At 46.0% G+C, this 25340-nt stretch overlaps 1 protein-coding gene across 1 annotated transcript in view; it reads left to right on the top strand.

Moving 5' to 3' along the window:
• The window catches only part of LOC149335764 (uncharacterized), a 36440-nt gene extending 11421 nt beyond the window's left edge, over positions 1–25019 (top strand). Inside the window, exons 2-8 of the mRNA XM_089554002.1 lie at positions 17081–17191; positions 18940–19146; positions 19670–20143; positions 21095–21388; positions 22043–22369; positions 23733–24056; positions 24769–25019. Coding sequence (XP_089410128.1) covers positions 17081–17191; positions 18940–19146; positions 19670–20143; positions 21095–21388; positions 22043–22369; positions 23733–24056; positions 24769–25019 — 1988 coding nt within the window. The remainder of the gene's footprint in view (positions 1–17080; positions 17192–18939; positions 19147–19669; positions 20144–21094; positions 21389–22042; positions 22370–23732; positions 24057–24768) is intronic.
• Positions 25020–25340: the final 321 nt, after the last annotated feature.

The raw sequence follows: 25340 nt of genomic DNA, 5'->3' as shown, positions 1-25340 counted from the left end.
CCTCAGTATCTCTTCTGAAATAAAAAAAAACTAAAGCGCTTTGCGTTTTAAGGTACAAGTAGTTACCATTAGTTCCGAAATTGTACTTTAAAACGGAATGTTCAAGGGCAAGTAGACTAAAGAGAACTTTTTAACAGGGGGCTGAAATCATTTGCTTAATGGCTACCGTGTACAAGAGAAAGATAACGGACCTCGAGAGGATGTTGCAGGGCCGGCGAACCTGGTTCTCTCTCTATTACAAGTAAAATCATAAAAGAGCAATATACTCGTGGCACTTGCAAGAAGGCTAGAGAGGAACAAACCCAGAATAACACGAGAGATGGTTTTCTCGTACGCAGTATCGAGGCAAAGCACACAGAAACTAAAAAAAGAAATCTGGAAAATTTGGAAGCATGATCGATTCTCGCTGGTTGAGATACAAGAGCAAACACTTTCCTCCCTAGAAGTGGAACCTTTTACCCAGGCTTAATTTCAATATTCTATGTACTTTTCTTGAGCCACCATATGTTCGTGTTCGTAATTATGTTAGTGTTGCCCAGTGGAATTTTAAACATCCGCTTTAGGTTCTGCTCTCTAGATCTTAAGCAGTTCTCAGTAGTATTCTACGCGCGACTGAAGGCTAAAAAAGGGGTTAGTGCAATGAAAAAAAAAAAACTTTACTTAGCCTCCAGGGTCTCGTAAGCGGTGGGAAACGCGAATATAGTAAATTCCCAGTCTGCATGTCTCCGTCGAAATAAGGACAGGTCTCGAAAAGTTCCGAGAGACGCTGCGGCGCGTCGCCTTTATAGTTCGCTCTGATGCGCCTCTTTCATGCTTTATGCATTAAAGTTCATTTTTCCTTGTTGCTTTTTTGTTCATTTTTCTGTGCAAGCAAGATAAAAAGTATGTTTAAGCCGAAAAATTTCAAGTTTCCGATCTGCTGACTCTTAAGATCAGGGGAATGCGCTGAAGTGGGAAAGTGATTTATTTTATATTTGTTAAAAGAACTATGCGGATAATTTGAAGCTTGCCTATACTGATATATTATCACGACCCAATTAAAGAGAGGCTACTTCCAAAGAATATGCACCGGTGCCACTAGCCCTTCTCGCATGCAAACTACGATGACGTATATGCTTTGTTTCTACTTGCTGACACCGAAGGCTAAGTTACACTCCCATTAATTTAATAATCAATGAATATTTGACCTGGGAGCGTCCATGGGCCTCGTACAACAGTTCTTATCGGGTAAGCACTAATCGGATGGGCACCAAACCCGAGCAAAATCATTCGTTGTTTTTTCCGTTGTCTCTTTGCCTAGCACGATCACTCCGTCCTATGGCACTGCCTAATCTGCGCCGTCTTCTACGCAGCAAAGATTCCTGCTTTCGCACTAATCCAGACAATACTAGCGCTGGACTTGTCTGCTGTTTCTTCTGGTGTCCCCCTTTTTTGCGCTAAATTCATCTCACTGAAAAGCCAACTCGCCTAACTTTATGCGCTTAAAAATATTCGTGCTTTCGAACTAATTCGATTGTAGTAAACGTTTGCAGTAGCTTTTTCACTGCAAGCCATCATAACATATGAGTTGGCAAATTTCTTTTTGCAGTAATTCTTTATCAATATCTTCTGCATTAGTATAGAGATACAGCGTCTAAATAAGCAGAGAATTACGGCCATTTTTTTTTTTGCTCTGTGCTCAAGAGTTTCATGCAAAGGGAGCCCGTGACTGAACTCGTAGGATCTCCAAAGTGTGTTTCGAAACCTACACCTCAAAATATGACTAACTAGCAGGAACCACGATAATTGCGTTTTTTCGCTGGGAAATTTCTGTGTTCAGTGAGATAGGGGCTAAAGAAAACGCTTAAGTCTTCTGTAACTAAGAATACCGTGAAAACCCCTCTAATTTCCTAAATCTGACAACACCAGGCCAACGGTTCGTCCTGATAAGAATACTTTTGAGGTATCTCGGCCAACTAAAGCCTGGCACGGAGCAACCACTTCCCAGATAGACTAAAGTAAGCAGAAGAAGACAGTTCGGCCAAGAAGCCTCAATCCGGACACTAGAGAATAAGCAAGAGGTAGGCTCTACCTAATAGGATCCCATGCGCCAGACTTCCGGGAAAGCAGCCTTCACCCGCTGTGCTAAGGAAGGAAAAATTCAATCAGTGCGAAGGATGTACAGACATGATGCTCTCAAGAGCCTCGCTGTTATATCAGCTGGAGGCTCCTGAAATGACTTCACTACCAGCCTATACAAGCCAAGTGGGTAAACGTGGCTTCGGAGACGTTGAATGCCACATTTCGATGAGATGCAGCAACCTTCTTCAAGCACAAAAATGATTAAATTTGACGCCAAGTATACAGGTCGAGAAGGCTTTTCCTACCCCGCCGCTGATTACAGCGAATAAGTGGACGCCTGAAAAAGGAAGACCGTAAGAAGAAGGCGAAGGACCAAAGAAATAGCACTGCCATTGACTAGGGATGCCCAACGTATAAGAATGCCCACTGAGAGTAAGTTAGCAGCATAGGTTTAAGCAACCTTCTCAAATGAACGTGATTTGTCGGAAGTTAAAGTTTTTCAAGGCACAGAAAAATAGAGCAAAAAAGTCATGAGCTGAAACGAATCAAGACGACCTGCGAATTGAAAACAGGAAAAGGGTCCTGGAGAATTCTAAGACCTCCGAAATAAGCCCAGGTATCTTTAAGGCTGTCATAAACATTTCCGCACTGACACCAGCAGACGATAAGGCTTGTAACTGCTTGGACACTATCCTTAAAGGAGTCATCAATATGTAGGCCCTAACACTAGAATGATCTCATGAAAAATTGCCCTTACAGGGACAACTCGAAGTGAAGGCGCCAATTACAACCGCTAAAATTATCACGTACGCGAAGTGCTAATGAACGATGCCGGAAAGTGAGTAGCTAAGAAAACAGCTACGTGGGTCATTACATTAAACCCATTGCAACAAAGGTAGGGTCTTCCTGAAACTGAAAGCTCAGATGAATTCTGTCACACTCAACCATCCAGAGACCGTCCTTCGTTCCTTCGACCCAGAAAGGAGGAGCAAATCGTCACATTCAACCGGCTCTGCGTCACTGAAGAATGAAAACGAAGATATACTTAAAAACGGAATAAATACGAGAGCTTCAAATAAGCACACCTTAAGAGAGCTGTACCGAACTGAAGGTCATGAGATCGTTTGCTTGAATGTTTGTTGGGGTTTAACGTCCCAAAGCGACTCAGGCTATGAGGGACGCTGTAGTGAAGGGCTCCGGAAATTTAGACCACCTGGGGTTCTTTAATGTGCACTGACATCGCACAGCACACGGGCCTCTAGAATTTCGCCTTCAAGAAATTCAGCCGCCGCAGCCGGGATCGAACCCGCGTCTTTCGGGCCAGCAGCCGAGCGCCGTAACCACTGAGCCACCGCGGCGGGTTGGTCATGAGATCGGAAGAAGATACAAATGCTACATACGAACTTGAAACGATCATGAAGCATCCCTAAGGCAGGCTAAAATACGTCACCCATGTTTTCATTAGCGCAAATCTTCCGTCTGCGCAGCAAGTTAAACACTATTTTCAACGGCCTAAAAACTCTTCGGAGATGACATGTAAGCATGTATGTGGTACATTCAGCCAAGGGATGACACGAGCAACGGGACCACAACGCTCTTTTTGACGCGAAAGTTTCCGTGATCACGGCAGTTGATCATAATACTGCCTCTCCTTCAGCGCTGCACGGCATCGTTGAGGGCATTGCGAACAGTAGTACCACGAGTACTGAGGTTAGATGCCAGCTCCCGATGTAATTAATGCGTTGCTGCAAAACAGCACATGGCACTGCAGACAGAGTGCAACATTATAATGGCTTCTATTGTTTCTCGTGAGATGGCAATACACTGTATAGAAAAAAGAGGCTTCGGCAACTGTCTAGACCCTGGGCAGCCGCCTGGCCATTAAGTCTTCCACGAAAAATCCCCGGAGCCGATGACGCTAACGATCCTCACTGGTCGCATTTCTGTGGACGGCTGATCTTCAGAGGATCAGTGGTTGTGTTTCATTCGGTGCCGAAATCTGTGCTCTATCGCGTGACTAATTGCCTCGGACAACCGTTTTTATACATTGCCTGACAACCAGCTTTTCCGTTGTATGCTGTTCGCCGTTGTCGCAATCGTTTCTTATCTTTTTTTCATAGGCCATATTCCCGGTTCATTGCATTTTCGACCAGTTGGTCTTTCGAACATACACCCCTCTGTAGGCTGGTGATAGATTCCCGACACTCTTAGCATTACATCTCGACAGCTGATCAGAAGAGCAAGGGTCAAAACGTGCTGCACATAAATTGTTTATTTCTTTCGGTTTATTGAATGTCACAAGGAACAGTTTGCTTATTACGAATTCTCGTTTCCCTGAGCGTAACTTATGGCGCCAGCATATTGCGCTTTACTAGCTGTTGATCAGTCGCTTCATAAATGACTGGTGGTGTCTAAATATTTACTAGAATTAAAGGATTGAAAGAGGGGCCACGAAAAGGTTCAGAAAGTACATAGTGCACCAAAAAATCTGAGTAAACTGGTGATATATTCTAAAGGGCGTTCTGCCTGTACCTTTTTGCGCTTTTTGGCCATGGAAATTAATTTAGTCCTGGTCATTAAGATTTGCATCATTTATTTTTTTTCTAACCTTTATCACTGTGCGCTGCTATTTTTTTTTTTTACATATAAGGAAATTCTCCAAGGCCCTCCAGAAAATGCGCGCTGGTCGTCTTTACTGCCGTGCTTGAAGAGTAAAAAGCGGAAAGCCAAAGTATATTGGTCCCCATGGCTGTCGCCGCTAAAGAATATTGGCACAGCCCGTCAAGTCTTTTGCACCTCCTCCACACAAATCAGCGGTAAGATTTGGATTCCTATTAGGTCCTCCACAGGCCTGTCTCCTTGTCTTCCAGCCATTACCGCAACGAGGCCAGACTTTTTGACGCCATTAACGTATCTGATCTGGCCAATATTATGCGACAACAGCACTCGTTGGTCTCCGGCGGATGCCACATCTTTCTTGAGAAAAGTAGTCTCTACAACTCATATGCATAGCTGCACGGGATATGTCCAGGAAAAAGTTGTAGGGTTCTGTAATTTTCAGGGGAAAAAAAAAACTTGCAAGCGATGCCAGAGTGGTCTGCATAACAGGATGTCTCATTCGGGTGGGCTCATGAACGGCGTAATGGCGACCGCGCTTCGCGTATAGTGCACTGTTCACTGTAGACGAATGGGAGTGTTCTTGGTTCTCCTGAAAATGTAGAGGAGCTAATAATTTTTTTAACAAATGCAAATATTCGTTCTCGTTTTTTTTTTTTTTGCTCCCCTAAATACTGCAACTATCACTTTTACCTTCTAGCCCCTAGTGAAAAGAAAAGTCTACCAGCGCTTTTCTTTTTTGACAATTTGAACCCTGAAGCGAAGGGCACAAGGAGCATTCGTGTCCACCGAGATATGCGAGACAGTTACTGCGCCATTTACTTTCCTCAAAAACCAATATTCAGCCAATTTTTTTTTTCTCATTCGTATTTCAACTCCTGAACAGCAAGCTAAACGAACTGTGCTTTGGGCGAGTGCATTGCAACGCCGGCAGGACACCAAAAGGAATCTGTTCGTATCTTGGCACGAACGCTGTCACTGACAAGCAAAACGACAAAGTTTTGCACGTCCCACTTGAAACTTGGCTTCGAACCCTTCCTGGCTGAATGAAATGCAACGCGCTCTGCTCAGTTTTATGCACTACAGAGTTTTCTCACTCTGTCTGTTGCTGCCCGGTGGTACTGATTCCTGGCTCCTGCTTTGTAGAAAACTTAAGAAAAAAAATAGAGGCTTCCGTGGCTAAACATGAGCAGAGCTGAGTTCAAGTCGCGTCTCTTTATTTCTTTTTCGGTACTTTACGAATCAACGAGCAGCACTCGTCTTCAGGACCGTAGTCTCAAAAATTCAGAAGCAGCGCTGGACAGCAGGACGAGACAGGGAGCAGCACGGGACATGCCCATGAAGAAGTTCTGGGATCTGTTGCTTTCAACAGAGATGAAAAAATAGTCAGAGGAAAAACGACGAAACAAGCTTGTTCTGTGGGAGATATAAATGGAACAAAGAGAACTAGCCGGGCGCTTTGCAGTAATAACAGTTTTTATAAGAAAGCACGCCTGGTGGTGTAGGTCGAGCGCCGAATTTATATTGATTGTTTTATTGGGTTTATCAGATTTTCTCTCGTTATATATTTCGACAAACTAAATATCTTGACCAGTTGTTGCGCTAAGTTCAGCTGAAGTCACCGCTCAGTGAATACGACAGAAACACGAGGTACTTTCTGTTCTGCTTAAATATAGGCGGGTTTCTGGATATTAGTGTCGGTAAAGTTTGAGGTTCTATGTCGTTGTCATATAATACCACATTGTCGGCTCAAATATTCTCGCTTTTATCAGGTCATGACGGTGGTGACAAGGCACTATTCTCCTTATTTTATAGCCCACTGTGATGAATATTATCAGCACACGCAACTAAGAATATGACATGTATCTTCAATGAAAGAATTTACTGAGGAGCATTCAATTACTAGGTCTCTGCTCTTGTTTGGATAAAAAAGTTTGGCAACCTTGTCTAATGACTCGCCAAGCAACAACCCACTGACATCAAATTCAACTAGCCGAAAACCCATGAAGCATGTGATGATTACACTGCTAAGGAATATGCTGAATGCACGACGGAGATAGCAGCCTAATAGCTGCCGAAACGCGCGTGCATTTCGTGACAAGAGAGCAGGGATAGCTCAATCATCCGGCATATTTCATCACAGCGGTGCTTCGTGATGTTCATTTGTGCACAGAGTGTTGGGACTTATAGAGACATGCTAATGCATTTTCAATGGCAGTCCCGACTTATAACCCGCCGAGAAAATGCCACAAACGAAGCCTCGGTCACACGTTTTCCATCTAGTAACGAAATTTATGCGTCTCCCAACTCTGATTTGCATTCGTGGCGAACACCTGCAATGCATTTCCATAAAAACCGCCACGTGCTGGAAATGGGAGCAGCCAAACATAGATAACAGCAGCCATGTTCATTTATCGAGTTTTGAGATGCATGGCATCGGAAATAGCTACCTGAGGGCGTCTGAAACTTCTGTTTTCCCTTTATGCACACGAGGTTTGACTGCATCCTGCGTTCTTCGCATAGAAAGGGAGAGAGATAAAGAGGAAGAGAGGGAAGGCAGGGATGCTAACCAGAAAGGTGTTCTGGTTGGCTACCCACGTTCCACGCATCGTTTATTTTTTATTTTAAATCTTGAAGCATCATCACCTGGACCACCCAAACGACGTGCGCATATCGACATGCACACTTCATAGTAATGAATAACGAAAGGCGATTGCTTCACTAATTCTGAGAACAATGAAATGATATTTATGTGCGAAACACTTGCGTTCGGGGCTTAGGTCGATTCTCATAACTACTACGTCGACACAATTCATGCAAGCGCCGAATAATTGGCTGCAAAGAAAAATGAAACATTGGTTTCGCGGACTGGAAATCGCACAGTAACTGCCTCACTTATCTTACCCGAACCCGTACTCGAATCACCTACCCGAACCACGCGGTACGGGAAGGGATAAAGGAAGGAGTGGAAGAATAAAGAGAGAAACAGTGGAAATAGTAGAGAACTCCGGAATCATTTCGATCGCCTAGGGATCTTTAACGCGCATTGGCATTGCACAGCACACGGGCGCCTTTTGCGTTTCTCCTCCACCGAAACGTAGTCGCCGCGGCCGGGTTCGAACCCGAGAACACCGGCACAGTAGCTGAGTACCCTAACCACTGAGCCACCGCCGCGAGTGACTGGAAGGTGCAACAATGAAATCATGTAGGATTTTCACGCAAGCCAGTTGGTAACTAAACACGAAGGAAATATGAATGTCAGAAGGAAGTGGCTGCAGGCCTCTTTTAGTATTATTCATTCGCTACAGGACGACTATAAGACACTCCCAAACAAAAAGGTGTACGTCAGGAATCTGGATGTTACAGTCAGGCGCAGCAGATGGTGCTAATGTTAGACTGCTGCAATGAAACGGCAAGAAACAGCATCACATTCTGCAACGAGCCGCGGCATTTAGGCATGCAGCATAAAATCATTAAACCACTTATAGAGAAAGCAAAAAAATCATAAAATATTATGTCGATTATAGTGTGACTACATAAGATAACCGGCCTACGGCCACTTGAATCGCAACAACTTAACCAACTAATCCAGCGCAAAAAAAAAAAATAAAATTACAGGCAAACAAAGAACTTTCCGTCATCGCTTGCAAATTTTATCACCGGTCCACGATATACGTGAAGGCGACAAGAAACTGAGTTGATTTGAGATCAGGAAACTTAAGGTAAAATATATCACACCAGATGTGCTAACTCACTCTGAACGTGAAGCAAACGAAACTGGCAACGGGTGGTTGTTTGTGCCCTACCGGTTTCCCATTTCCGGTTCTCTGCGGACTAGAATGACGGTTTACGCGTCAGCGCACGAGCTTCGCACTCGAGCGTAAAGCGAGTCGCGCCGCACCTGCGTTTGGACGCATTTCGTCCAGCGCGTACGTCCAGCGTATCTCTGATCGCACTCAGCTGCAGTATCACGAAGCAAACGCCCTTTATTTTTTTTTATTTTTTTTTTTGCTCAGTGGTTACCACGCTCGGCTGCTGACCCGAAAGATGCGCGTTCAATCCCGGCCACGGCAGTCGAATTTCAATGGAGGCGGAATTCCAGAGGCATGTGTACTGTGCGCTGTCAGTGTACGTTAAAGAACTCCAAATGGTCGAAATTTCCAGAACCCTTCCCTACGGCCTCCCTCGTGGCAGGAGTCGCTTTTGGACATTAAACTCTGATAAATTAAACCAAATATCATTTTTTTACTCACTCAAAGAAGTGTTGATGAGGGTTTAACGTCCCAAAGCGACTCAGGCTATGAGGGACGTCGTAGTGGAGGGCTCCGGAAATTTCGACCACCTGGGGTTCTTTAACGTGCACTGACATCGCACAGTACAAGGGCTTCTAGGATTTCGCCTCCACCGAAATTCGACCGCCGCGGCCGGGATGACTTAGGAAAGAAAATAAAGATGGAAAAATGGCTCACCTGTGCTGAGCTGCCTTCCTGCCGTCAATGTTGCTCCATCAACATCATCATACTCAACCGAATGTACTCGACGTGCTACGAATTGAACTGTAAGCACTGCAAGGTGCCTAAAACCCTAAGCCACATATTGTAGGAGTGCAACGGCACTTAGATGCCACCCGCGAAACAAAAAATGCGAAGAGCAGCGTGAGGCCCGTATAACCAGCCCCGACCCTGAGATCCAGCTCATGACGGTTTACAGGGCACAGCGAACGGCCAGGGCCCTCGCGTCCTGGACTAAGAACGCCGCCCGCCTGGGGCGAAGACTCTGGCGTGTTAACTTGAACAAACAAAATTTTTGCAAGTACTTGCTATACCGGTCGCACTCTATTTTGCCAGGGAAAAAGCTTATCAATTGCTGTGCTGCTTTACCGAGCGATAAACCTGAATGAAATCTTTTTCCTGGCTATAGTAGCGGGCATCAAAGTGATAGCTTTTTGGTTAGAACATGAAATTCTTGAGCGACTTCATATCGTTCAGTATAGTCACGACGGAATACAAATGCCACGTACTGAGTCATATTACGCTTACGTGGCGTCGCAATCATGCAAAAGACGTACTCGTAATGCGTCTGTGAAACTTCTTTTATGCTTCTAACGCGGAAGGAGTTCAAACACGTGCGAAATCATCACTTGTATGTGACGTGTTTTTTGCATTTTGCATTGTGCTATTTACTCTTGCGTTTGTAACCCCCCCCCCCCCCCCCCCACACACACTCTAATGCCGAAAGGCGCTGTGGGTATCAGATAAATAAATAAATAAATAAATAAATAAATAAATAAGGTGGGGTGACTTCACCATGATCGAATAGTTGGTATATGAGGCAAGTAGTAGTAGTAGTGAAAACATTTATTTTTTTTTCAAAAGGAAGAGTTAGGGAGTAGGGGGATGGGGATAGATAGATGTGGAGCTTCAGTGGTCGGTATTCCCTAGTCCAGGATCCCGTTGGCCTCCGCCGCTGCCTTGGCCCTCGTCACCAGCATAAGCTGTGTGCTCGGGTCGGAGTCAGCCAGGAGGGCCTCCCACTGCTCTAGACTAGGGCTATTTACCTTTGGTAGTAAAGGGCTTTTTTCGCAGCCCCAGGTGGCGTGGTACGTTGTGGCGTAGCCCCCACACCACACGCACTCTTTCGCGTATCTGTTCGGCCACATTTTGTGATACATGGCTCTGCTTGGGTAGGTGTCTGTTTGTAGTCGTCTGAGCGTGGTGGCCTGCTCTCTGTCGAGGATATCCGCCGGAGCCGAGTACTTCTTGCGCGCTCCCAACAACGCCTTCATTGCCTCCCCGTAAGATTCTGGCGTGCTGAAGGGTTCGACCGGCAAACCCGCCCTCCGGTTCGTGAACCCTCGGACAACGGTGTCTGCCATGAGATTTCCCTCAACCCCAGTGTCAGGGACCCAAATGATGGTGTGTTGAATGCTTGTGTTGTTTGATCCATGTCTGTGTTGTTTTTGTTCGAAGAGGATACTCGCGGCTTTTCGGCCGATCCTTCCATCTCTGTATGCCCTTGCTGCAGCCTGAGAATCCGTCGCTATCCAGTAACTCAGTCCCTGCCGATTGGCTTCAGTCAGGGCTAGAGCTATGGCGATCTCTTCCGCTGCTTGTGTTGTCCTTGTGCGCACTGATGCACCAGTAACTATATTCCCATTGGCGTTCACTACTGCTACCGCCCTAGCGTTTTCCTTCGTTCTGTACTTGGACGCGTCAACATACAGAACCATCTGTTTTTTCTTTAGGAACCTGTCCAACTCCAATGATCTCGCCGCCCGTCTTCCTTCGTGGTTCTTGGGGTCCATGTTTCTGGGCACTGGTTTAACCAATAAAGTGCTCCTAATTTGGATGTCAATGTCTGTCTTGTCTTCGCCCTCGTCTTCTGCCGGGTATCCTAGCTTGCCCAGTAGTGCACGGCCAGCGGCTGTTCTTTTAAGTCTTTCCATTTGAAATCTGAGCATGGTTTCGCTGTGCTCCTCATACGTGCCGTACACCCCCATGTTCATCAGCTTCTCTGTCGAGGCGCAGGTCATGACGCCTAAAGCTTGCTTATACGCCCTTCTGATGCATGTTTCCATTTTGTTCTTTTCCCCTTTGTTAGGTTGTAGGTACGGAAGCGCGTACGTCATCCTCGGTATGATGAGCGCAGAAGTGATCCGTAACGCATCTCGCTCCTTCACCCCTTTTCTCTTGTTCGTAATCCGGCTTAACATCCTGCATATCTGTTTCGTGGAGTGTTCCAAGAGCTGGATGGTATGGTCCCGTTTGCCTTTCTCCTGCAGCCACATTCCCAAGATGCGAAGCTTATTTGTCCTCCTTACGGGTTGTCCATCTATCTCTAATTCTATCGTTCCCCTGTCCTCTTTATTTTTGTGAAGTCTAATAAATTCTGATTTTTCTGGGGAGCACTGCATGCCGCTAAAGAAAGCAAATTGACCGATCTCATCCGCCGCTCTTTGCAATATTTCTTGCTTGTTTCCCGTCGATCCTTTTGTCGTCCACACTGTGATGTCGTCCGCATAAACTGAATGTTCGACATCTTTGATGTTTTTCAGTCTCCTAGTTAATCCAATCATTGCTATGTTAAAGAGCAAAGGTGAGATGATGGATCCTTGTGGCGTCCCTCTGTTTGGCGTCGTCTTCTTTTCTGACCTTATGTTGTTGATGCCGATCGTTGCTGTTCTGTTAGACAGGAAGGCCTTTACGTATGCGAAGATCCTCTCCCCACAGTTTGTTGCCGAGAGTTCTGTGAGAATGGCATTGTGGCCGATGTTGTCGAAGGCCCCTTTGAGGTCTACGGCCAAGATTACGCCTTCTCGAGTGCCCGATATTTGTTTTAGTACCGTGTCTCTTAACTGGAGCATCACGTCTTGCGTGGAGAGCCCCGTTCTGAACCCGAACATGGTATCCGGAAACAGACCGTTGTCCTCCATGTAAATGCTTAGTCTAGTCTTGACCACTTTCTCATATAGTTTACCGAGGCATGAAGTTAGGGAAATGGGCCTAAGGTTCTCCAAACTGGGTGTTTTCCCTGGTTTAGGTATCACGATAATCTCAGCGTGTTTCCACTCCGCCGGGACCGTGCCCCTTTCCCAGTGCTCGTTGATTAGTCCAGTCAGGCTTTCGATTTGGTCATCACTGAGGTTTCTGATCATTGCATTTGTTACTTGATCTTTTCCCGGTGTTGTGTTCCTTGTGAATGACCTGGCAGCCGCGTATACCTCGTAGTCTTTTATCGGTTCATCCAGCTTCGAGTTCCTTGTCCCTGAATATACCATGGTGCAGGGTGGCACTTGCGTGCTTCCGACGTACCTGGACCAAAGAAAATCTGTAATCTGGGCGTCCGTTCCCTGAAAATTGTGCGTGATACGTTCTATCGTTTTGCTGTTTTCTCTTTTCGATTTTGTCGGGTCTATGAGGTGCCTGAGCAGCGCCCATGTTTTAGCGCTACCCAAGTTGCCGTTTAGTTCATTGCAAATTTGGTGCCAATTATCTCTAAGTAAGTTTGCAGTGTGGTCTTCTATCTCCTTATTGATTTGAGCTATTCTGAGTCTCAATTTCCTGTTATGTTTTTGTTTCTTCCATCTTTTCGTCAGCCCCCTACGAGCCGCCCAAAGATGTAGCAATCGTTTATCCGCACGTGGAAATTCATCGGTGACCTCTAGCTCCGTAGTATTGTCTCTGTGGACCTCCCGTAGTCGTTTGGTCCACTTTTCGATGTCCGTTATCGCAGTTCTTCCGGCTTCATTCTCCAACTGTTCACGGAATTTTTTCCAATCTGTGATTTTTGTCTTTCTCTGGATTGTGCTGAACCTTGTAAGTTTAATTTGAGTTTGAATTACGTAGTGGTCACTTCCGAACTGCTCTCCGGTGTTAGACCATTCGTAGTCTAGGATATTTCCTATGATGGTCAAATCAGGGCTAGTGTCTCTTGAAACGCTGTTTCCGACCCTAGTAGGGTATCTGCTATCGGTAACGATTTCCAGCCCGTGCGTGTCCACTCCATCTAGGATGGTTTTTCCTTTCTTTGTATTCATCTTGTAGCCCCACTCTTTGTGCGGAGCATTGAAATCTCCCACAATCACAAGGTGGTTTTGTTTTACCAGGCCGATCACCGCTCTAATGATTTCTCTGAAGTCATGTCTCTTCTTGCGCGGTGGTGAATATATGTTAAGTACGAATAGGCTCTTCTCCCCGCGCTTCTTAGGTATTACCTCTATTAAAAGGTGTTCTATATCTTCTTCTGGTGTCGTGTGCTTGTGCGTAGTGACCCCCTTCTGACATAAAATGGCCACTTTTTTAAATCTTTCATCTACTATGGTGTCGTAGCCGACTATCTTCGGCGAAGTGTTAGTTTCTTGCAGCGCTATTACAGTAGGAGGGTGTTTATGCTGCATTACGTGTATGTTGAAATCGGTTTTTTTTCTAAATCCTCTACAGTTCCATTGCCATATTGTAAATTTTTCTTCTGCGTTAGCCATGATGTGACACTACTGCTGCGCCGCGAAGATCTTCGCGCTTTCGTTTAGGTCGACCTGTTCCGGTGCTCTCTTGTTTTGTCTCCTGAACAGTTCTGCCAATCTCTGATCGGTCGCGTTCAGTCTGCTCATGATTTGTTCCAGCGTCGTCAAGACTGTTTTCTGTTGCTCCTGTATTTGATGTAGTGGTATAGTAGCATCTATTTCTTCCCTTACTTGCGGTTGTACGGCTGCTGGCCCCTGCGTGCTTGTTTTCGTCGTGGGCGATTGTACTCCGTGTACTTTTCCTCGGTTTGTATCATTTTCTTCTCTTTGTTGTCGCTGTTCTATAAACGAGAGCCTCCTTTTTAGTCGTTCATTTTCCTCTCTAAGTTCCCTGTTTGTTTTTTCTAGAGCTTCAAATCTAGCCTGTATCGAATAGTCTAGAGCAGTGGGATAGACTGGAGACTCGCTCCCAGACTGACTCACCTTCTTGGACTGCTTGGTCTACACACTCTAATGCCGAAAGGCGCTGTGGGTATCAGATAAATAAATAAATAAATAAATAAATAAATAAATAAATAAATAAGGTGGGGTGACTTCACCATGATCGAATAGTTGGTATATGAGGCAAGGACTTTGAAAAAAAAAATCTAACTGATGCTAGAGGTGATTTCGCCATTGAACACTATTCCCTAGAGACTTAAACTCTCCTTAGGATTTCCACCATGCTAATACTTGCGGCAGAGGCGAGGTAGATACTTAGCGAGCCCATGGCCTGGGACTGAAATCAAGAAATCTTATCTGAAATGACGTCGTAATACGCCATATGTTATTAGTACGCCCACGTAGTAACTGGGTTGTCTCACGTTCTGTTGCCACTATATAGCACTCGTGTCCCCGGTCAATCGCGTTGGCACGCTCGCTGAAATAAATTCAGTCAGTGTTCGTTGGCTCCGAATTAACTTCATAGAAGAAAAAAAACGATGAAAAATAAAAAGCAGTCACGCCATTGTGTGATAAGCATCTCCACTCCTACCCGTTGAAAGTGACCGCACTATTAAAACAACCGATTACAATATCCAGTCCAGTATGCGACTAGTTATAATAAATAGTTGGTTTTAGGGTGCCACTACAGACTAAAATTTGACCCGCAGCTGCAGAAAATTGTTCGACACTAGTCGACATATTCTATCCCATTTTCTTTGACCGCATTGAGTGGAAGGTGAAATTAAAAGAAAAAAACGCAAATGTACTTAGACTGCGTTGCCCGTTGAAGATTCCCAAGCTTTCTAATAATCTACCCACGGCCCTACACTACGGTGTTGCCGACATCCCGTAGAGTAAATCTAGGGCACAAAGCACAGAACACGCTTATCCACAGCGCACAAATCTTCCTCTATATAGGTATGCCCTTTGCCAAAAGTATCCGAGCAACAGGTTTTTGCTTCTCAACCAAAAAACAGCACCCTTAAGGCAGGCACCCCTTAAAACCGAAAGGTTTCAGAACGTGAGGACGACAGTTCACCTTATATTACACAGATTGTGAGTATGAGGGCTGCCGTAAGTGCTTCGCTACGCGGCTAGGAAGCAAGCCACAGTTGCCCGGTTACTTTTGCCAAAGACGGTACGTTTCGTTGTTGTTTGGTGCGCCTATTTGCGATGCTGGCAGGCCTACCACATCTTTAAATTTCGGATGCACCTCTCTAAACTAGAATAGCTTCCGGAAAGTGTCCCAGATGTGTCAACAGGCGGGACAATAGCTTAACAAATGACGAAAGATTTTACGCTCCGGCATCCTACGTATGGTTAGGAACTGCCCCGAGCAACCTAAAGCGTACAGTTTGCAGGAACTCAGCTATGAGCAGTGGGAGGCGAAGCTGGATGATACAGAGCTCCCCTTTCAGGGCCAGCTCATCGGTCAGGCCTGGAGGGCTGTATTCGCCAATGGTTTTCGGGACCCGGGTGAACCACCGACAATATTACATTATATTAATAAAGTTTATTCGCTCTCTTTAACCCACAGAAAGTGGTAAAAATAACTGTGTTCAATAAAAGCGTTCAATAAGTGCCGTCTCCTAGCGTCCGCGTTCAATTCATGAAGCCCATCACAAAAAAAAAAACAGAATAAATTGCCAGTGGTTTAGCTCTGGTTAAACCTGGAGGATTGCGAAAGCAATGAGGAGAGAGAGAGAGAGGCGATGGAGAGCACGCGGCAGCGACGGCGGCCCCGGCACGCTGGCTATGCGCCTCTACTGCGCATGCGCAACTGGCGAGCGCGGCGGCGCGGCACCTCTGAGTCACCCGCGCAGCGACGGCGGCGGCACACCAGCTGTGCGCCGTCCTCGCGCATGCGCAGTATGGCCTTTTGTCAGCTCCGCGAAATGGCTCGGCGACTCGCGTAGTGTTGCTTTCACAAGAAAACATTCTTACCCCGTTCTATTATTTTCGGCCACTGATTTTGACATCAGCGCTGCGAGCTAGCAGCTAATGTTCTTTTCTAGCTTTCCTGCCATAACGGTGGCCGACCAATTTCGAAAGTCCGAAAATATTGTTCGAGAAAACTGCATTTAAATAGTGAAGGTAAATTCTTACAGGAAGAGGCAACATCTGTCACGTGTTCCGCAGGGGCATGCACCATGCAGACAATTTCATAAGGAAGTTTGGACAATTGTGAACGTTTTATATAACCGTACGCTACAGAGCCGCCCACTCTGATTGGCAGTGCGTGATAAACTACTTCTTTGGACAACAGCACAGCACGTCATTTTTCTTCGCAATACATTTGCTACAGACGCTTCTCGGGTGCAACTTCAAGCACACTCCCGAGCGTGGAGGGCTTACTCAATCTTTGTCTTACAGCGTTGCACCACTGATTCATTCTATGCATTTTTCTTTGCTCGCGAATAATGGCGTGACTGTGATGGGCGAAAGCAGGCCAACGAATCACGCGATCGATCTCCAATTCTTACAGAAGAAATGTGCCCCGCTGGTAGTCATGTGTTTCTTGACCGAGATTGCAGGACTAGCAGTTCCCAGAAATGTATTGGGAGTGCGTTTTAAGAGATAAGTGTTTTTTGATTTTTTTAAAGCAGCTGGAAACAAAATGCGCTTCATGGTCCCTTTAAGGCATAGACATTACAACAGAAAACCAGGGAACAGCAAAACGGGACTTTCACATTGAAGACATCATTTACCTTTTGCGGCTCTTTCCAGCGGTAAGATGGAGTCGGCGTTGTTAAAAGTAAGTCATAAAACACCCTCACGCCCACTCCCGCTTTTGTTCAATAGCTGCCTAAGGAGATTGCGGGGTAGGCAATATTATGTGGCTACACCACACACTTGTTCATTTCTTTGAGCCGTAATATAGCTACCGGCTCCGTTTACTGGCCCAGGGTGTGGAAGAAAACTTCGGCAGTTTCTGGTTTGTTTTTTTCTCATCTTCAGTTCCACTGCCTCCCCCATTGATCACGGACTACAACGGTACTGTCCTAAACCAAACGGTTGGACCGTACGCTGAAAATGATACCATCACACTGAAGTGTGCGGCACCTTCAGGTAAGAAGGACGTCACTAAGCCTTTACCGTCCGGTGTAGATACCTCCTCGCTTCATGAAACGTTATGCTATCTTGAAATTCTATTAAGGTTAGCTAGCCGTACTTTCATTCAGACAAACTGGGCGAACCTGATTACTCATCTTCGTCTGAAGCGCATCTCATTTTATACTAATATGATAAATCCACTTTCCCCAAGCATAAAGGTTCTCTTCCCACTCCCACTCCAGACGTATTTTCACCTCTTTACCTATTCATGGCAAAGGTCCCTGAAATATGCTAATAGCAGGCAATGAGTAAAACATCCGTGTCTTGATAGAGCAGCATTTGCGGCCTCAACATGGTATTTGTAATGTCTGCTCGAATAAAATGCAGTATCTGCTGTACTTTACTGCCGTTTTTCTTGCCAAACTTAGCTGCAATCTATTGAAGTATGAGAGACAGCACGATTTAACTCACATATAAGGCTGGCGACTAGGAGAGTTGCTACTGATTTATCTTTAAAACGGCCACAAGTGCAACGCAGGATACCAGGAGAAAACAGGAGAGAGGCTGGACTATGAATTGAAATTTCGTTGAAGGGAAGAGGCAAAAGAACACTCGCACACAGATGCGCGCGCATATGGCCCAAACCTAGTAGAAATGTGACTGCAGTTTGGTGTCCGCTATTTCACTGGTTTGGGTCATGTGTGCGCGCGCATCCTTGCGCAAGTCTTCTTTTGATTCTCAATATAATTTTGATTCGTAGTCAATCCTCTGTCCTGTTTTCTTTTCTTTGCCGGTGTTACGCCTTTTAGCTGGTTTTAAAATGAATAACTCACATACGTTTACATGCGTGGTGCTCTAGTTGAGGCTTTGCTGCTTTTATGTGAGAAAGCGGCAAATCTAATAGAGCCGCAACGCCTTTTGTAGACTCCAAGCTGGCCTCAAAAGATAGAGAAAAATTTCTTATAACTTCCGAACGTACCTACTGTTTAAGAGACCAAAACTTACCTGGACATAATTCACTTTGAGCCATGTGTGCTAAGTTATACACCACATGTTCCGATGGCTAAAGCAGAGTGCTTTTCTCACAACTGGGGGTTTTCTGGGCCAGACTGCTAATCGGGCAGCTGTTCTGCGTCAGGGTTCCTCCCCGACATAGGTAATGAAGTCGAGAGTGTGACGGAATCCCGTCTGGCCGGGTGGATGCATTTCAAAAAACAGAGACGCCGACCAGTCAATGAAATTTGAAATTGACGTTTCGGCGCCCAGAACGGAGGCCTTGTACACAATGGAATCACACCGAAAGGGTTCGTCTTTAAAAGTAGAGTAATCGCCGTAAGGATGGAGAGTAAAATACTCGTGATAACGCCTTGGCAGAGCACGCGCTGACGCAAAATCACAAAACCGATTGGGAAAGGCACGAATCATCGAGAAAGAAAAACTGTCAACATCACGGCATCATCTCGAGTCTCTGGTGATACAGACAATGTCACACACGCTTAATCGTAACGAGGGCAATCTTAACCCTATTTACGCGCGATCTTTACGGCGATTAATCCGCTAATTCATTTTGCTGCTTCAACCACATTCAATTCTCTTCCCTTGTGGATGTTTCTAAAGCTTTCTCGCATGTTATTGGCTATCTAGCATTCCGAAGTTTCAGTGTGACATCTTCAGTCGATGTGAGAAATTGAGTTCAAGTGAGCCACGCCGTGTGTTATCTAAGCGAGCGAACTTTTCTGATGGTCTGATGTTGGCTCCTGCAGCCAAGCACAAGTTGACACTGGCATGGCGACGGAATGGCAAGCAGCTGAGCCCGCATCAAGCTACCATGGAGACATCTGCTGGTGGCTTGGAAAGCATTCTCAAGATAGGCCCGTTGCTCAGGGAACACTTGTTTTCAAACTTCAGTTGCGTGGTTTCCAGTAACGCCTCGCGACCCGCAGAGAGTTCAGTGGTCTTCGACATGTTCCGTAAGTACGTGTAACCGGCGTTTGCTGTACACCACTTGTGTCCAAAGTAGAGTCAACACGATTCTCTTAACGCAATCGCGCCGGCGTCCTGTGCATTGAAGATTTTCGTCGTAGATCCCCTCCAGTGTAAATATCGCAGTGAACATTCTAGCATGACAAGATAATTTCCAAGGGGATGGCAGGTATGAGCGTTTGAAAATTAGTTGAAAGAAATTCACTTCGCTTAACTGTGCTGCCCTTTCTGCGTAAGTAAGGACAAGTTCACCTTATACATAAGCTTCGTGTGTTCACATTATAAGCTTCATAGCTTAAATTTTCAGTACTCGCAATTTCGATTACTCTGTGACAGACATAAGGCAACTTGGCTAAAGTTTTGTTTTACCGAGCGCCCACACTGTTTTTGCGCTATGTTATTGCCAAAAAGTTAAGGGCGATAAGCACAAAACGTTACTTAACCTCCTAGCTTCATCCCAGCCGATACAACATACAGGTTCGCATTTGATTCTTGTCACGTACTTCCCAGTGGCGCCCAAGGATGTTGCTCTCAGGAAATGGCCTCACGGCAGGAACGACGCTTTGGGTTGGGTGATGATGGCCGCCTCTAAGCAGCCGGCTGCATCGCCGGCCAAGGCTTCGACACTCGTTGCAGCTCAGGCAGTAGAAGCTCTGGGATCAGACGATTCGTCGACAGTGTCCCGGACTGCCAGCACAGATTCTAAAGAGAACCGGGATACGGATACGGGATTCCCCGTTCCTCGAAGCTTCGAATGTGTGGTGACCGGCAGTCGGCCGCACGCCAACGTCACGTGGTTTCTGGACGGACGGCCACTGGACGTCAGCCTAAGCCACAATCGAGATGAGGGAAACGTCACGGCAAGCGTGCTTCTCCTTCCCGCTTTGAAGCACGCGGGAAAGCAGCTCGAGTGTCGTGCAACCAACAACCACCTGCCGAAAGACAGGGGCGTCGTCAGTCGCTACCTTGCGGTGAATATCTCAAGTAAGTAATCTGTCTCTTTATTTGATTTTATTGTATGGTGAGCTGGGTAGTGAAACGCCAGGAGGCCTGTGGCGGAGGAGATAACTATGAGGAAGGGAAAGACACTGTTTCAGTCTGGCTTTGGATAGCTATCCCTGTCTTTAGGGATGGGATCGAAGGATGAAAAGGGGAATGAGAAAAAAACAGTTCATGTACATGTCACGCGCGAATTATACTGCGCGTGAGGGTTTTTAACCATCCCGAGAACAAATGAAATAAGAGGATAGCCAACAGCCCGTGTAAGTGCTGGGGTGAGTGACATCCATACAGTGCTCACTACAAAACCATAAAAAAATTGTAACGAAAGCAAAAAAAAAATGTGAGGGACATATCTGGTGACAAGGAAGATACGATTTCCAGCTTTGAAAACATTTTGCACAACATTATTTTAGGGCATTTGCTGTTATTAGCTCGTACGTCGTCGTCGTCGGCGCCGTCGGCTTTGGCATCGGTGTCAACGTCCGCAGCACCACCTGCCAATTTGCCACCTGCCATTTGCCTCGGTTAACAGGTGCCAAATTGAAGAGAGGAAAATCCCCTCTCCATGTTTAGAACAGAAGAGAGAAAGGGGGCAGGGGGGACCGCAGAAAAGCGAAGAGGGGAAAATTCCGCAAGAGAAGGTAAGGGAAGGGAAGACGAAGAGAAGGTGGGAGGCGACGGGTGGCCTACTTTTTTGGCCTTCCACTTCAGCTGCTGGGGGTGTTTGGTTCTAAACCCACAGAAACCCACGGCAGAATATGACTGCGCTTTTGGGTAAGTCCGAATTGGCCTCCGGCTGTCTGAGTTTGCCAAAAAAAAAAGTTTGTGAAAATCATTTGGTGTCCCACCACAACTAATGCTCAAACAAACACTGGCGTTACAAACTCTTAACCGTCCTGTCAATAATTTTTTTTTTCATTATTCAATACGCAGGTAAGCCGGAAGTGATCGTCAAGCTTGGATCTGGTTTGAACGCCAGCCACATCATCGAAGGAGCCGATGTGTACATGGAGTGTTCCGTCCTCACAACGTCCACAGTCACCGACGTCACTTGGAGACACGACGGACGCGGGCTCGGCGCAGAGCCAGCAGAAGGCACGGTGGTGACGTCCCGGTATCTTGTGATCCGCCGGGTGGATCCTAGGCACAGTGGAAGCTACACTTGCACCGTCACCAGCAATGACGGCGAGAACGTCGAAAGCAAGCCGCTACATCTCCGCGTGCGGTGTAGGCAGCTGATTCAGAGCGGTTCGCATGACGCATGCGTAGTTTCCTTAGGTGCTTTTAATGCTCTTTGGTTTATTGGCATTACGTTGTATCAGTGTTGTATCTGCATCTCGATAAGCTTTAAATTCACTTGCACTTTACCTTCATGCATTCTTCATGCAGTGAACTTCGTCCGCCCATTTGTCGGACTATGCACTCCATCATTCCATAGGTTACATCAATACTCGCCATTGCATCCTTAGTACCCATTTCATGGCCACATTTTATTGTTTTTTTTTACCTCTTTCACACTGCTCTCCGTCTGTCTTTATCTCCTAAATTCCCCTCCCTACGCAGAGTAGCATGCCAGCGATTTTTTAACGACGGCAAAATTCTCTGTATTTCATAAAAGAGTCTCTCTCTCTCTCTCTCTCTCTCTGTCTCGCGTGGTGCAATAATTAAAATTTTACTTTTTCTGTCTTTTCTTTCGCTCCTTATTGGTTTGTTTGCTAACCTCATGTTTGGTGTCAAGCGCAGGTCTTCTATAAAGCTCAACTCTGAATGCTAATGTATTTTGAGCAATTACAAATTTAAATGTAAAAACTCTACTGTCTAGGTCAGTGAATTTAGCCAAGCATCTAATGCTTGAACCCATGTTACTTCCACGATACGCAGATTCACCCCGATGTGACGGGCTCGAGGAGCGCACGATAAGCGCGGAGAAAGGCACTCTCATCAGCGTGACCTGCAACGTCCGAGCTGAGCCCATCGAAAAGCTGCGCTTCTTCTGGCTTCTACAGAACGACACGGAGACTGCAACGAAGTCAAACGAGAAACGCCAACCTCCCCGTGTGAAGGAAGCTCACAGGCTCCTTGTGACAGACTCTAACCGCCTAGAGGTCATCGTCAATGACACTTTCTTAAACGCCATCCTAGCATGCTGGGCCGAAAACGCTGTGGGAACGCAGAGACAGCGCTGTCGCTTCAAGTTCGCTTACAAGGGTAAGTTTTTTATTTTCTTTCCGTGTCCCACCTTACCCCGTTACAACTCTATGCGGAAATATATTCGGCGAAACAGTATTCGTAATACAACGAAAAAAACTGAGAAGCACGACGAAAGGTCATAACGGGTGCAGTATGTACATATTTCAGGCCGTGCCGGACACAGCTGCATAAGGCAATCGCTGGAGTAACCTTGAGAAGACAGCAGCGGCCGTCTTTCCCACCCATGCCACGCTTTTCTCATACAGTTGCCTTGCATTTTCATCACGGCTAGCATGAGTGCCAAAAAAACCCTCCATGGGTAACAGCAAGCGAATCATCATCTATATTTTAGAAAAAAAAAAAACAATCTACATGAGTCACATTTTATTAAAACCTTTTATCCAAAAAATTATTTTGCCCGGCCATTTATAATTGGTGGCGGTCGACTTGACGTCATGATTGATAACTTAAATTAATTTCATTCGGCGGCTCCTGCGTCGAAAACGTGAATCACCAATCGTAAAGACCGTAAACACTTCATGAAAGGTTAGAAAATTCGACGCCGACATGCTTTCCCGAGCTTGTTGTTAGAAAAGAAGGCAAAAGTGAATGGGTACCTTGAATCATGACTGGCCTTAAACCACCTCATCTCTCTAGAGCTGCGGTGGACAAGTGTGTCCATGGTATCACAGCACGCAAAAGGAGTAGACAACAGAGAGAAATCGCCAACAAAGTGCTCCGCAGAGCCTCTTTTACACAACCGTTAGCAATTTCGATGACGGTAGGAATGCTGATACGATGCCAAATATTTTACAGTGCCCTTATTCAGCACCGTTTTACGACAAAAAAAAAAGAACTTTCTTGTAAGCTTTAGACGCAGTATATATGCGGCCATCACTAATCGCTCGGAAGCCAGTTGCAAGAGCCAAGTTCCTCTATTGTACTTCAAATTTAACTCAGTGCTCCGTCACTCCTTTGTTATAAACAAATGTCGCTAGAGTCAGGCTTAAATGAACTTTTCTAGAAGCACTGATGCACGAAAAGCAAATTTGATGCAAGCGCTACGGTATCCTCCAATCTTTGGTGGGGACTTTGAAGGAATGAAGGAAAACATGTTGTAGACGATACTCAAGCAACTGAGTCGCAAGCATAGTAGGCCTCAGTAGCAATACGCCAGGGTTTTATCAAGTGAAGCTTTTATCTCAACAAAACTGCGCTGCGGGCTTTCAAGTAAGAGACTGATTACTACTGAAAATTAGATTCTTTAACCTTAGTGCGCGTCGCGCATACCTTACAAAGACTGCTTTGAACCCCAAGAAAGCGATTCTAAACTAGTTGCATAAGGAGAAAACCAAAGCCCGGTGGTATGGCTTCCTTGCAGGCAACGGCTTCTCCGGGTTGATATGCAGCGTGAGCAACTGCACGGATACGTCATTCTCCTTGACCTGCTCGACGCCTCTAGTCAACAATACGAAGGCGGCAACGTCCAGGGATCAGCAGCAACGGCTACGGGTCGAAGTGTTTGACTGGGGTCGCAGCAACCGTTCCGAGCGCAGCTTCTGGAGCCTTGACATGGGTCCAATGTTTATCACCAGGCTCCGGCCCTCCACCGACTACCTGGTCGTGGTTCGAATGCCTACAGAAGCGACGTTTCGCACTTACGTCCGCACCCTCAGTACGGCCCAGAGCCTCAAGGGGCAAGGAGGTGGGTCTCAGGGTAAGTGGTAGTTCTGCCTATGTTTCTTTTCTCTTGTGCCGGAAATGAAAGGCTATACACTTCCTGAGATAACTTAGTTCAAGCCAGAAAGGTAGTATAGCGCCAGACTTCTAAGCTCCCTGGTGGCTGAGAGACCTGCCTTTCGGGACATCGATTATCGTAGGGTTACGTGAAGGACCAGTACGATAAGGATACGCTTAACGCACAAACAGACGAGAAATTATGAAACAGCACAGCTTTCCTTGCTACTGAAACTTAGCGGAAGATAATGTAAAATGGAGCGACCATTATTACACCACCATTACACATCACTTCATCTAGACAGCACTTCATATTTTGAACATTAACATTCCGTCTCTTGACAGATATATTTCTATTTGTCAGTTATTAGCAGCTTCTTCCGTAAGGACGCAAATCATTATTAAAAATGCGTCTAGTTTAAAGGCATTTGCATCCTCTCGAATCTACTGGGAGTACAATGTGCACAACCTTCACTTGCAAAAGCATTAAGAGCATTTATGTTTTATTGTTCACGGCCCGCAATATACGCCAGAGATTCTTAAAGCTGCGTTCCTGATGAGTTTTTCCTTTTCAACATCGTTTCAATTCGAACAATTAAAAAAACTGCATAAATTTTGAAAATATCTACAGGGGCCTTCCGGGCTATATTGCTAATTTCATCGGCTCCGATTGTTCGCAGATTTCAAGAGGACCACTCAGCGGGGACGCTGGACGCTGACCCCGATTGTGGTTGTCGTGCTCACTTCCTGCCTCACGGCCGCACTGGTCGCTGTCGGGAGCGCCTACTGCGCATGCGTCCACAGAAAGAGGCGCAGGAAACAGCGACGAGGATCGGACAGTGGCGACGGCACCACTGCGTCGTGTAAAGACGAGAAATCTGAGCATGAGTGCAAACATAAGCTTAACTTCCCTTCTGTTGAGATCAGCTGAGTGTGGAAGCAATGCCTGGTCTGCACCAGAACCGACCATAATGAAGACGTTACAAAAAGTATTCACGATATTCCCTGCGGAGTTTCGCCGTCCTCAGGGTTTAAGAACAGACCTGGACAGCGCTTCGTCTGGTGTACTCATCCGTGTCGTGTCTTGTGTTGCCATGCTGGCCGAGCTGTGCCACGTTACCGAAGTGGCTCATATGGGTCACATATCCGAACACAGTGCATTGTTTAGGCCTCCACTGTCTAGCGTCTGCTGCCGACCCCACAGCAATAAAAATAAAACTTATTACTGCTGAGTAAGTCGAGGACGCAATCA

Source organism: Amblyomma mixtum, chromosome 7, assembly GCF_055824585.1.
Source record: "Amblyomma mixtum isolate Tamu chromosome 7, ASM5582458v1, whole genome shotgun sequence".
Classification (NCBI taxonomy): Eukaryota; Metazoa; Arthropoda; class Arachnida; order Ixodida; family Ixodidae; genus Amblyomma; species Amblyomma mixtum.
The sequence above is the reverse complement of the archived record's forward strand: the minus strand, read 5'-3'. Positions and strand labels throughout refer to the sequence as shown.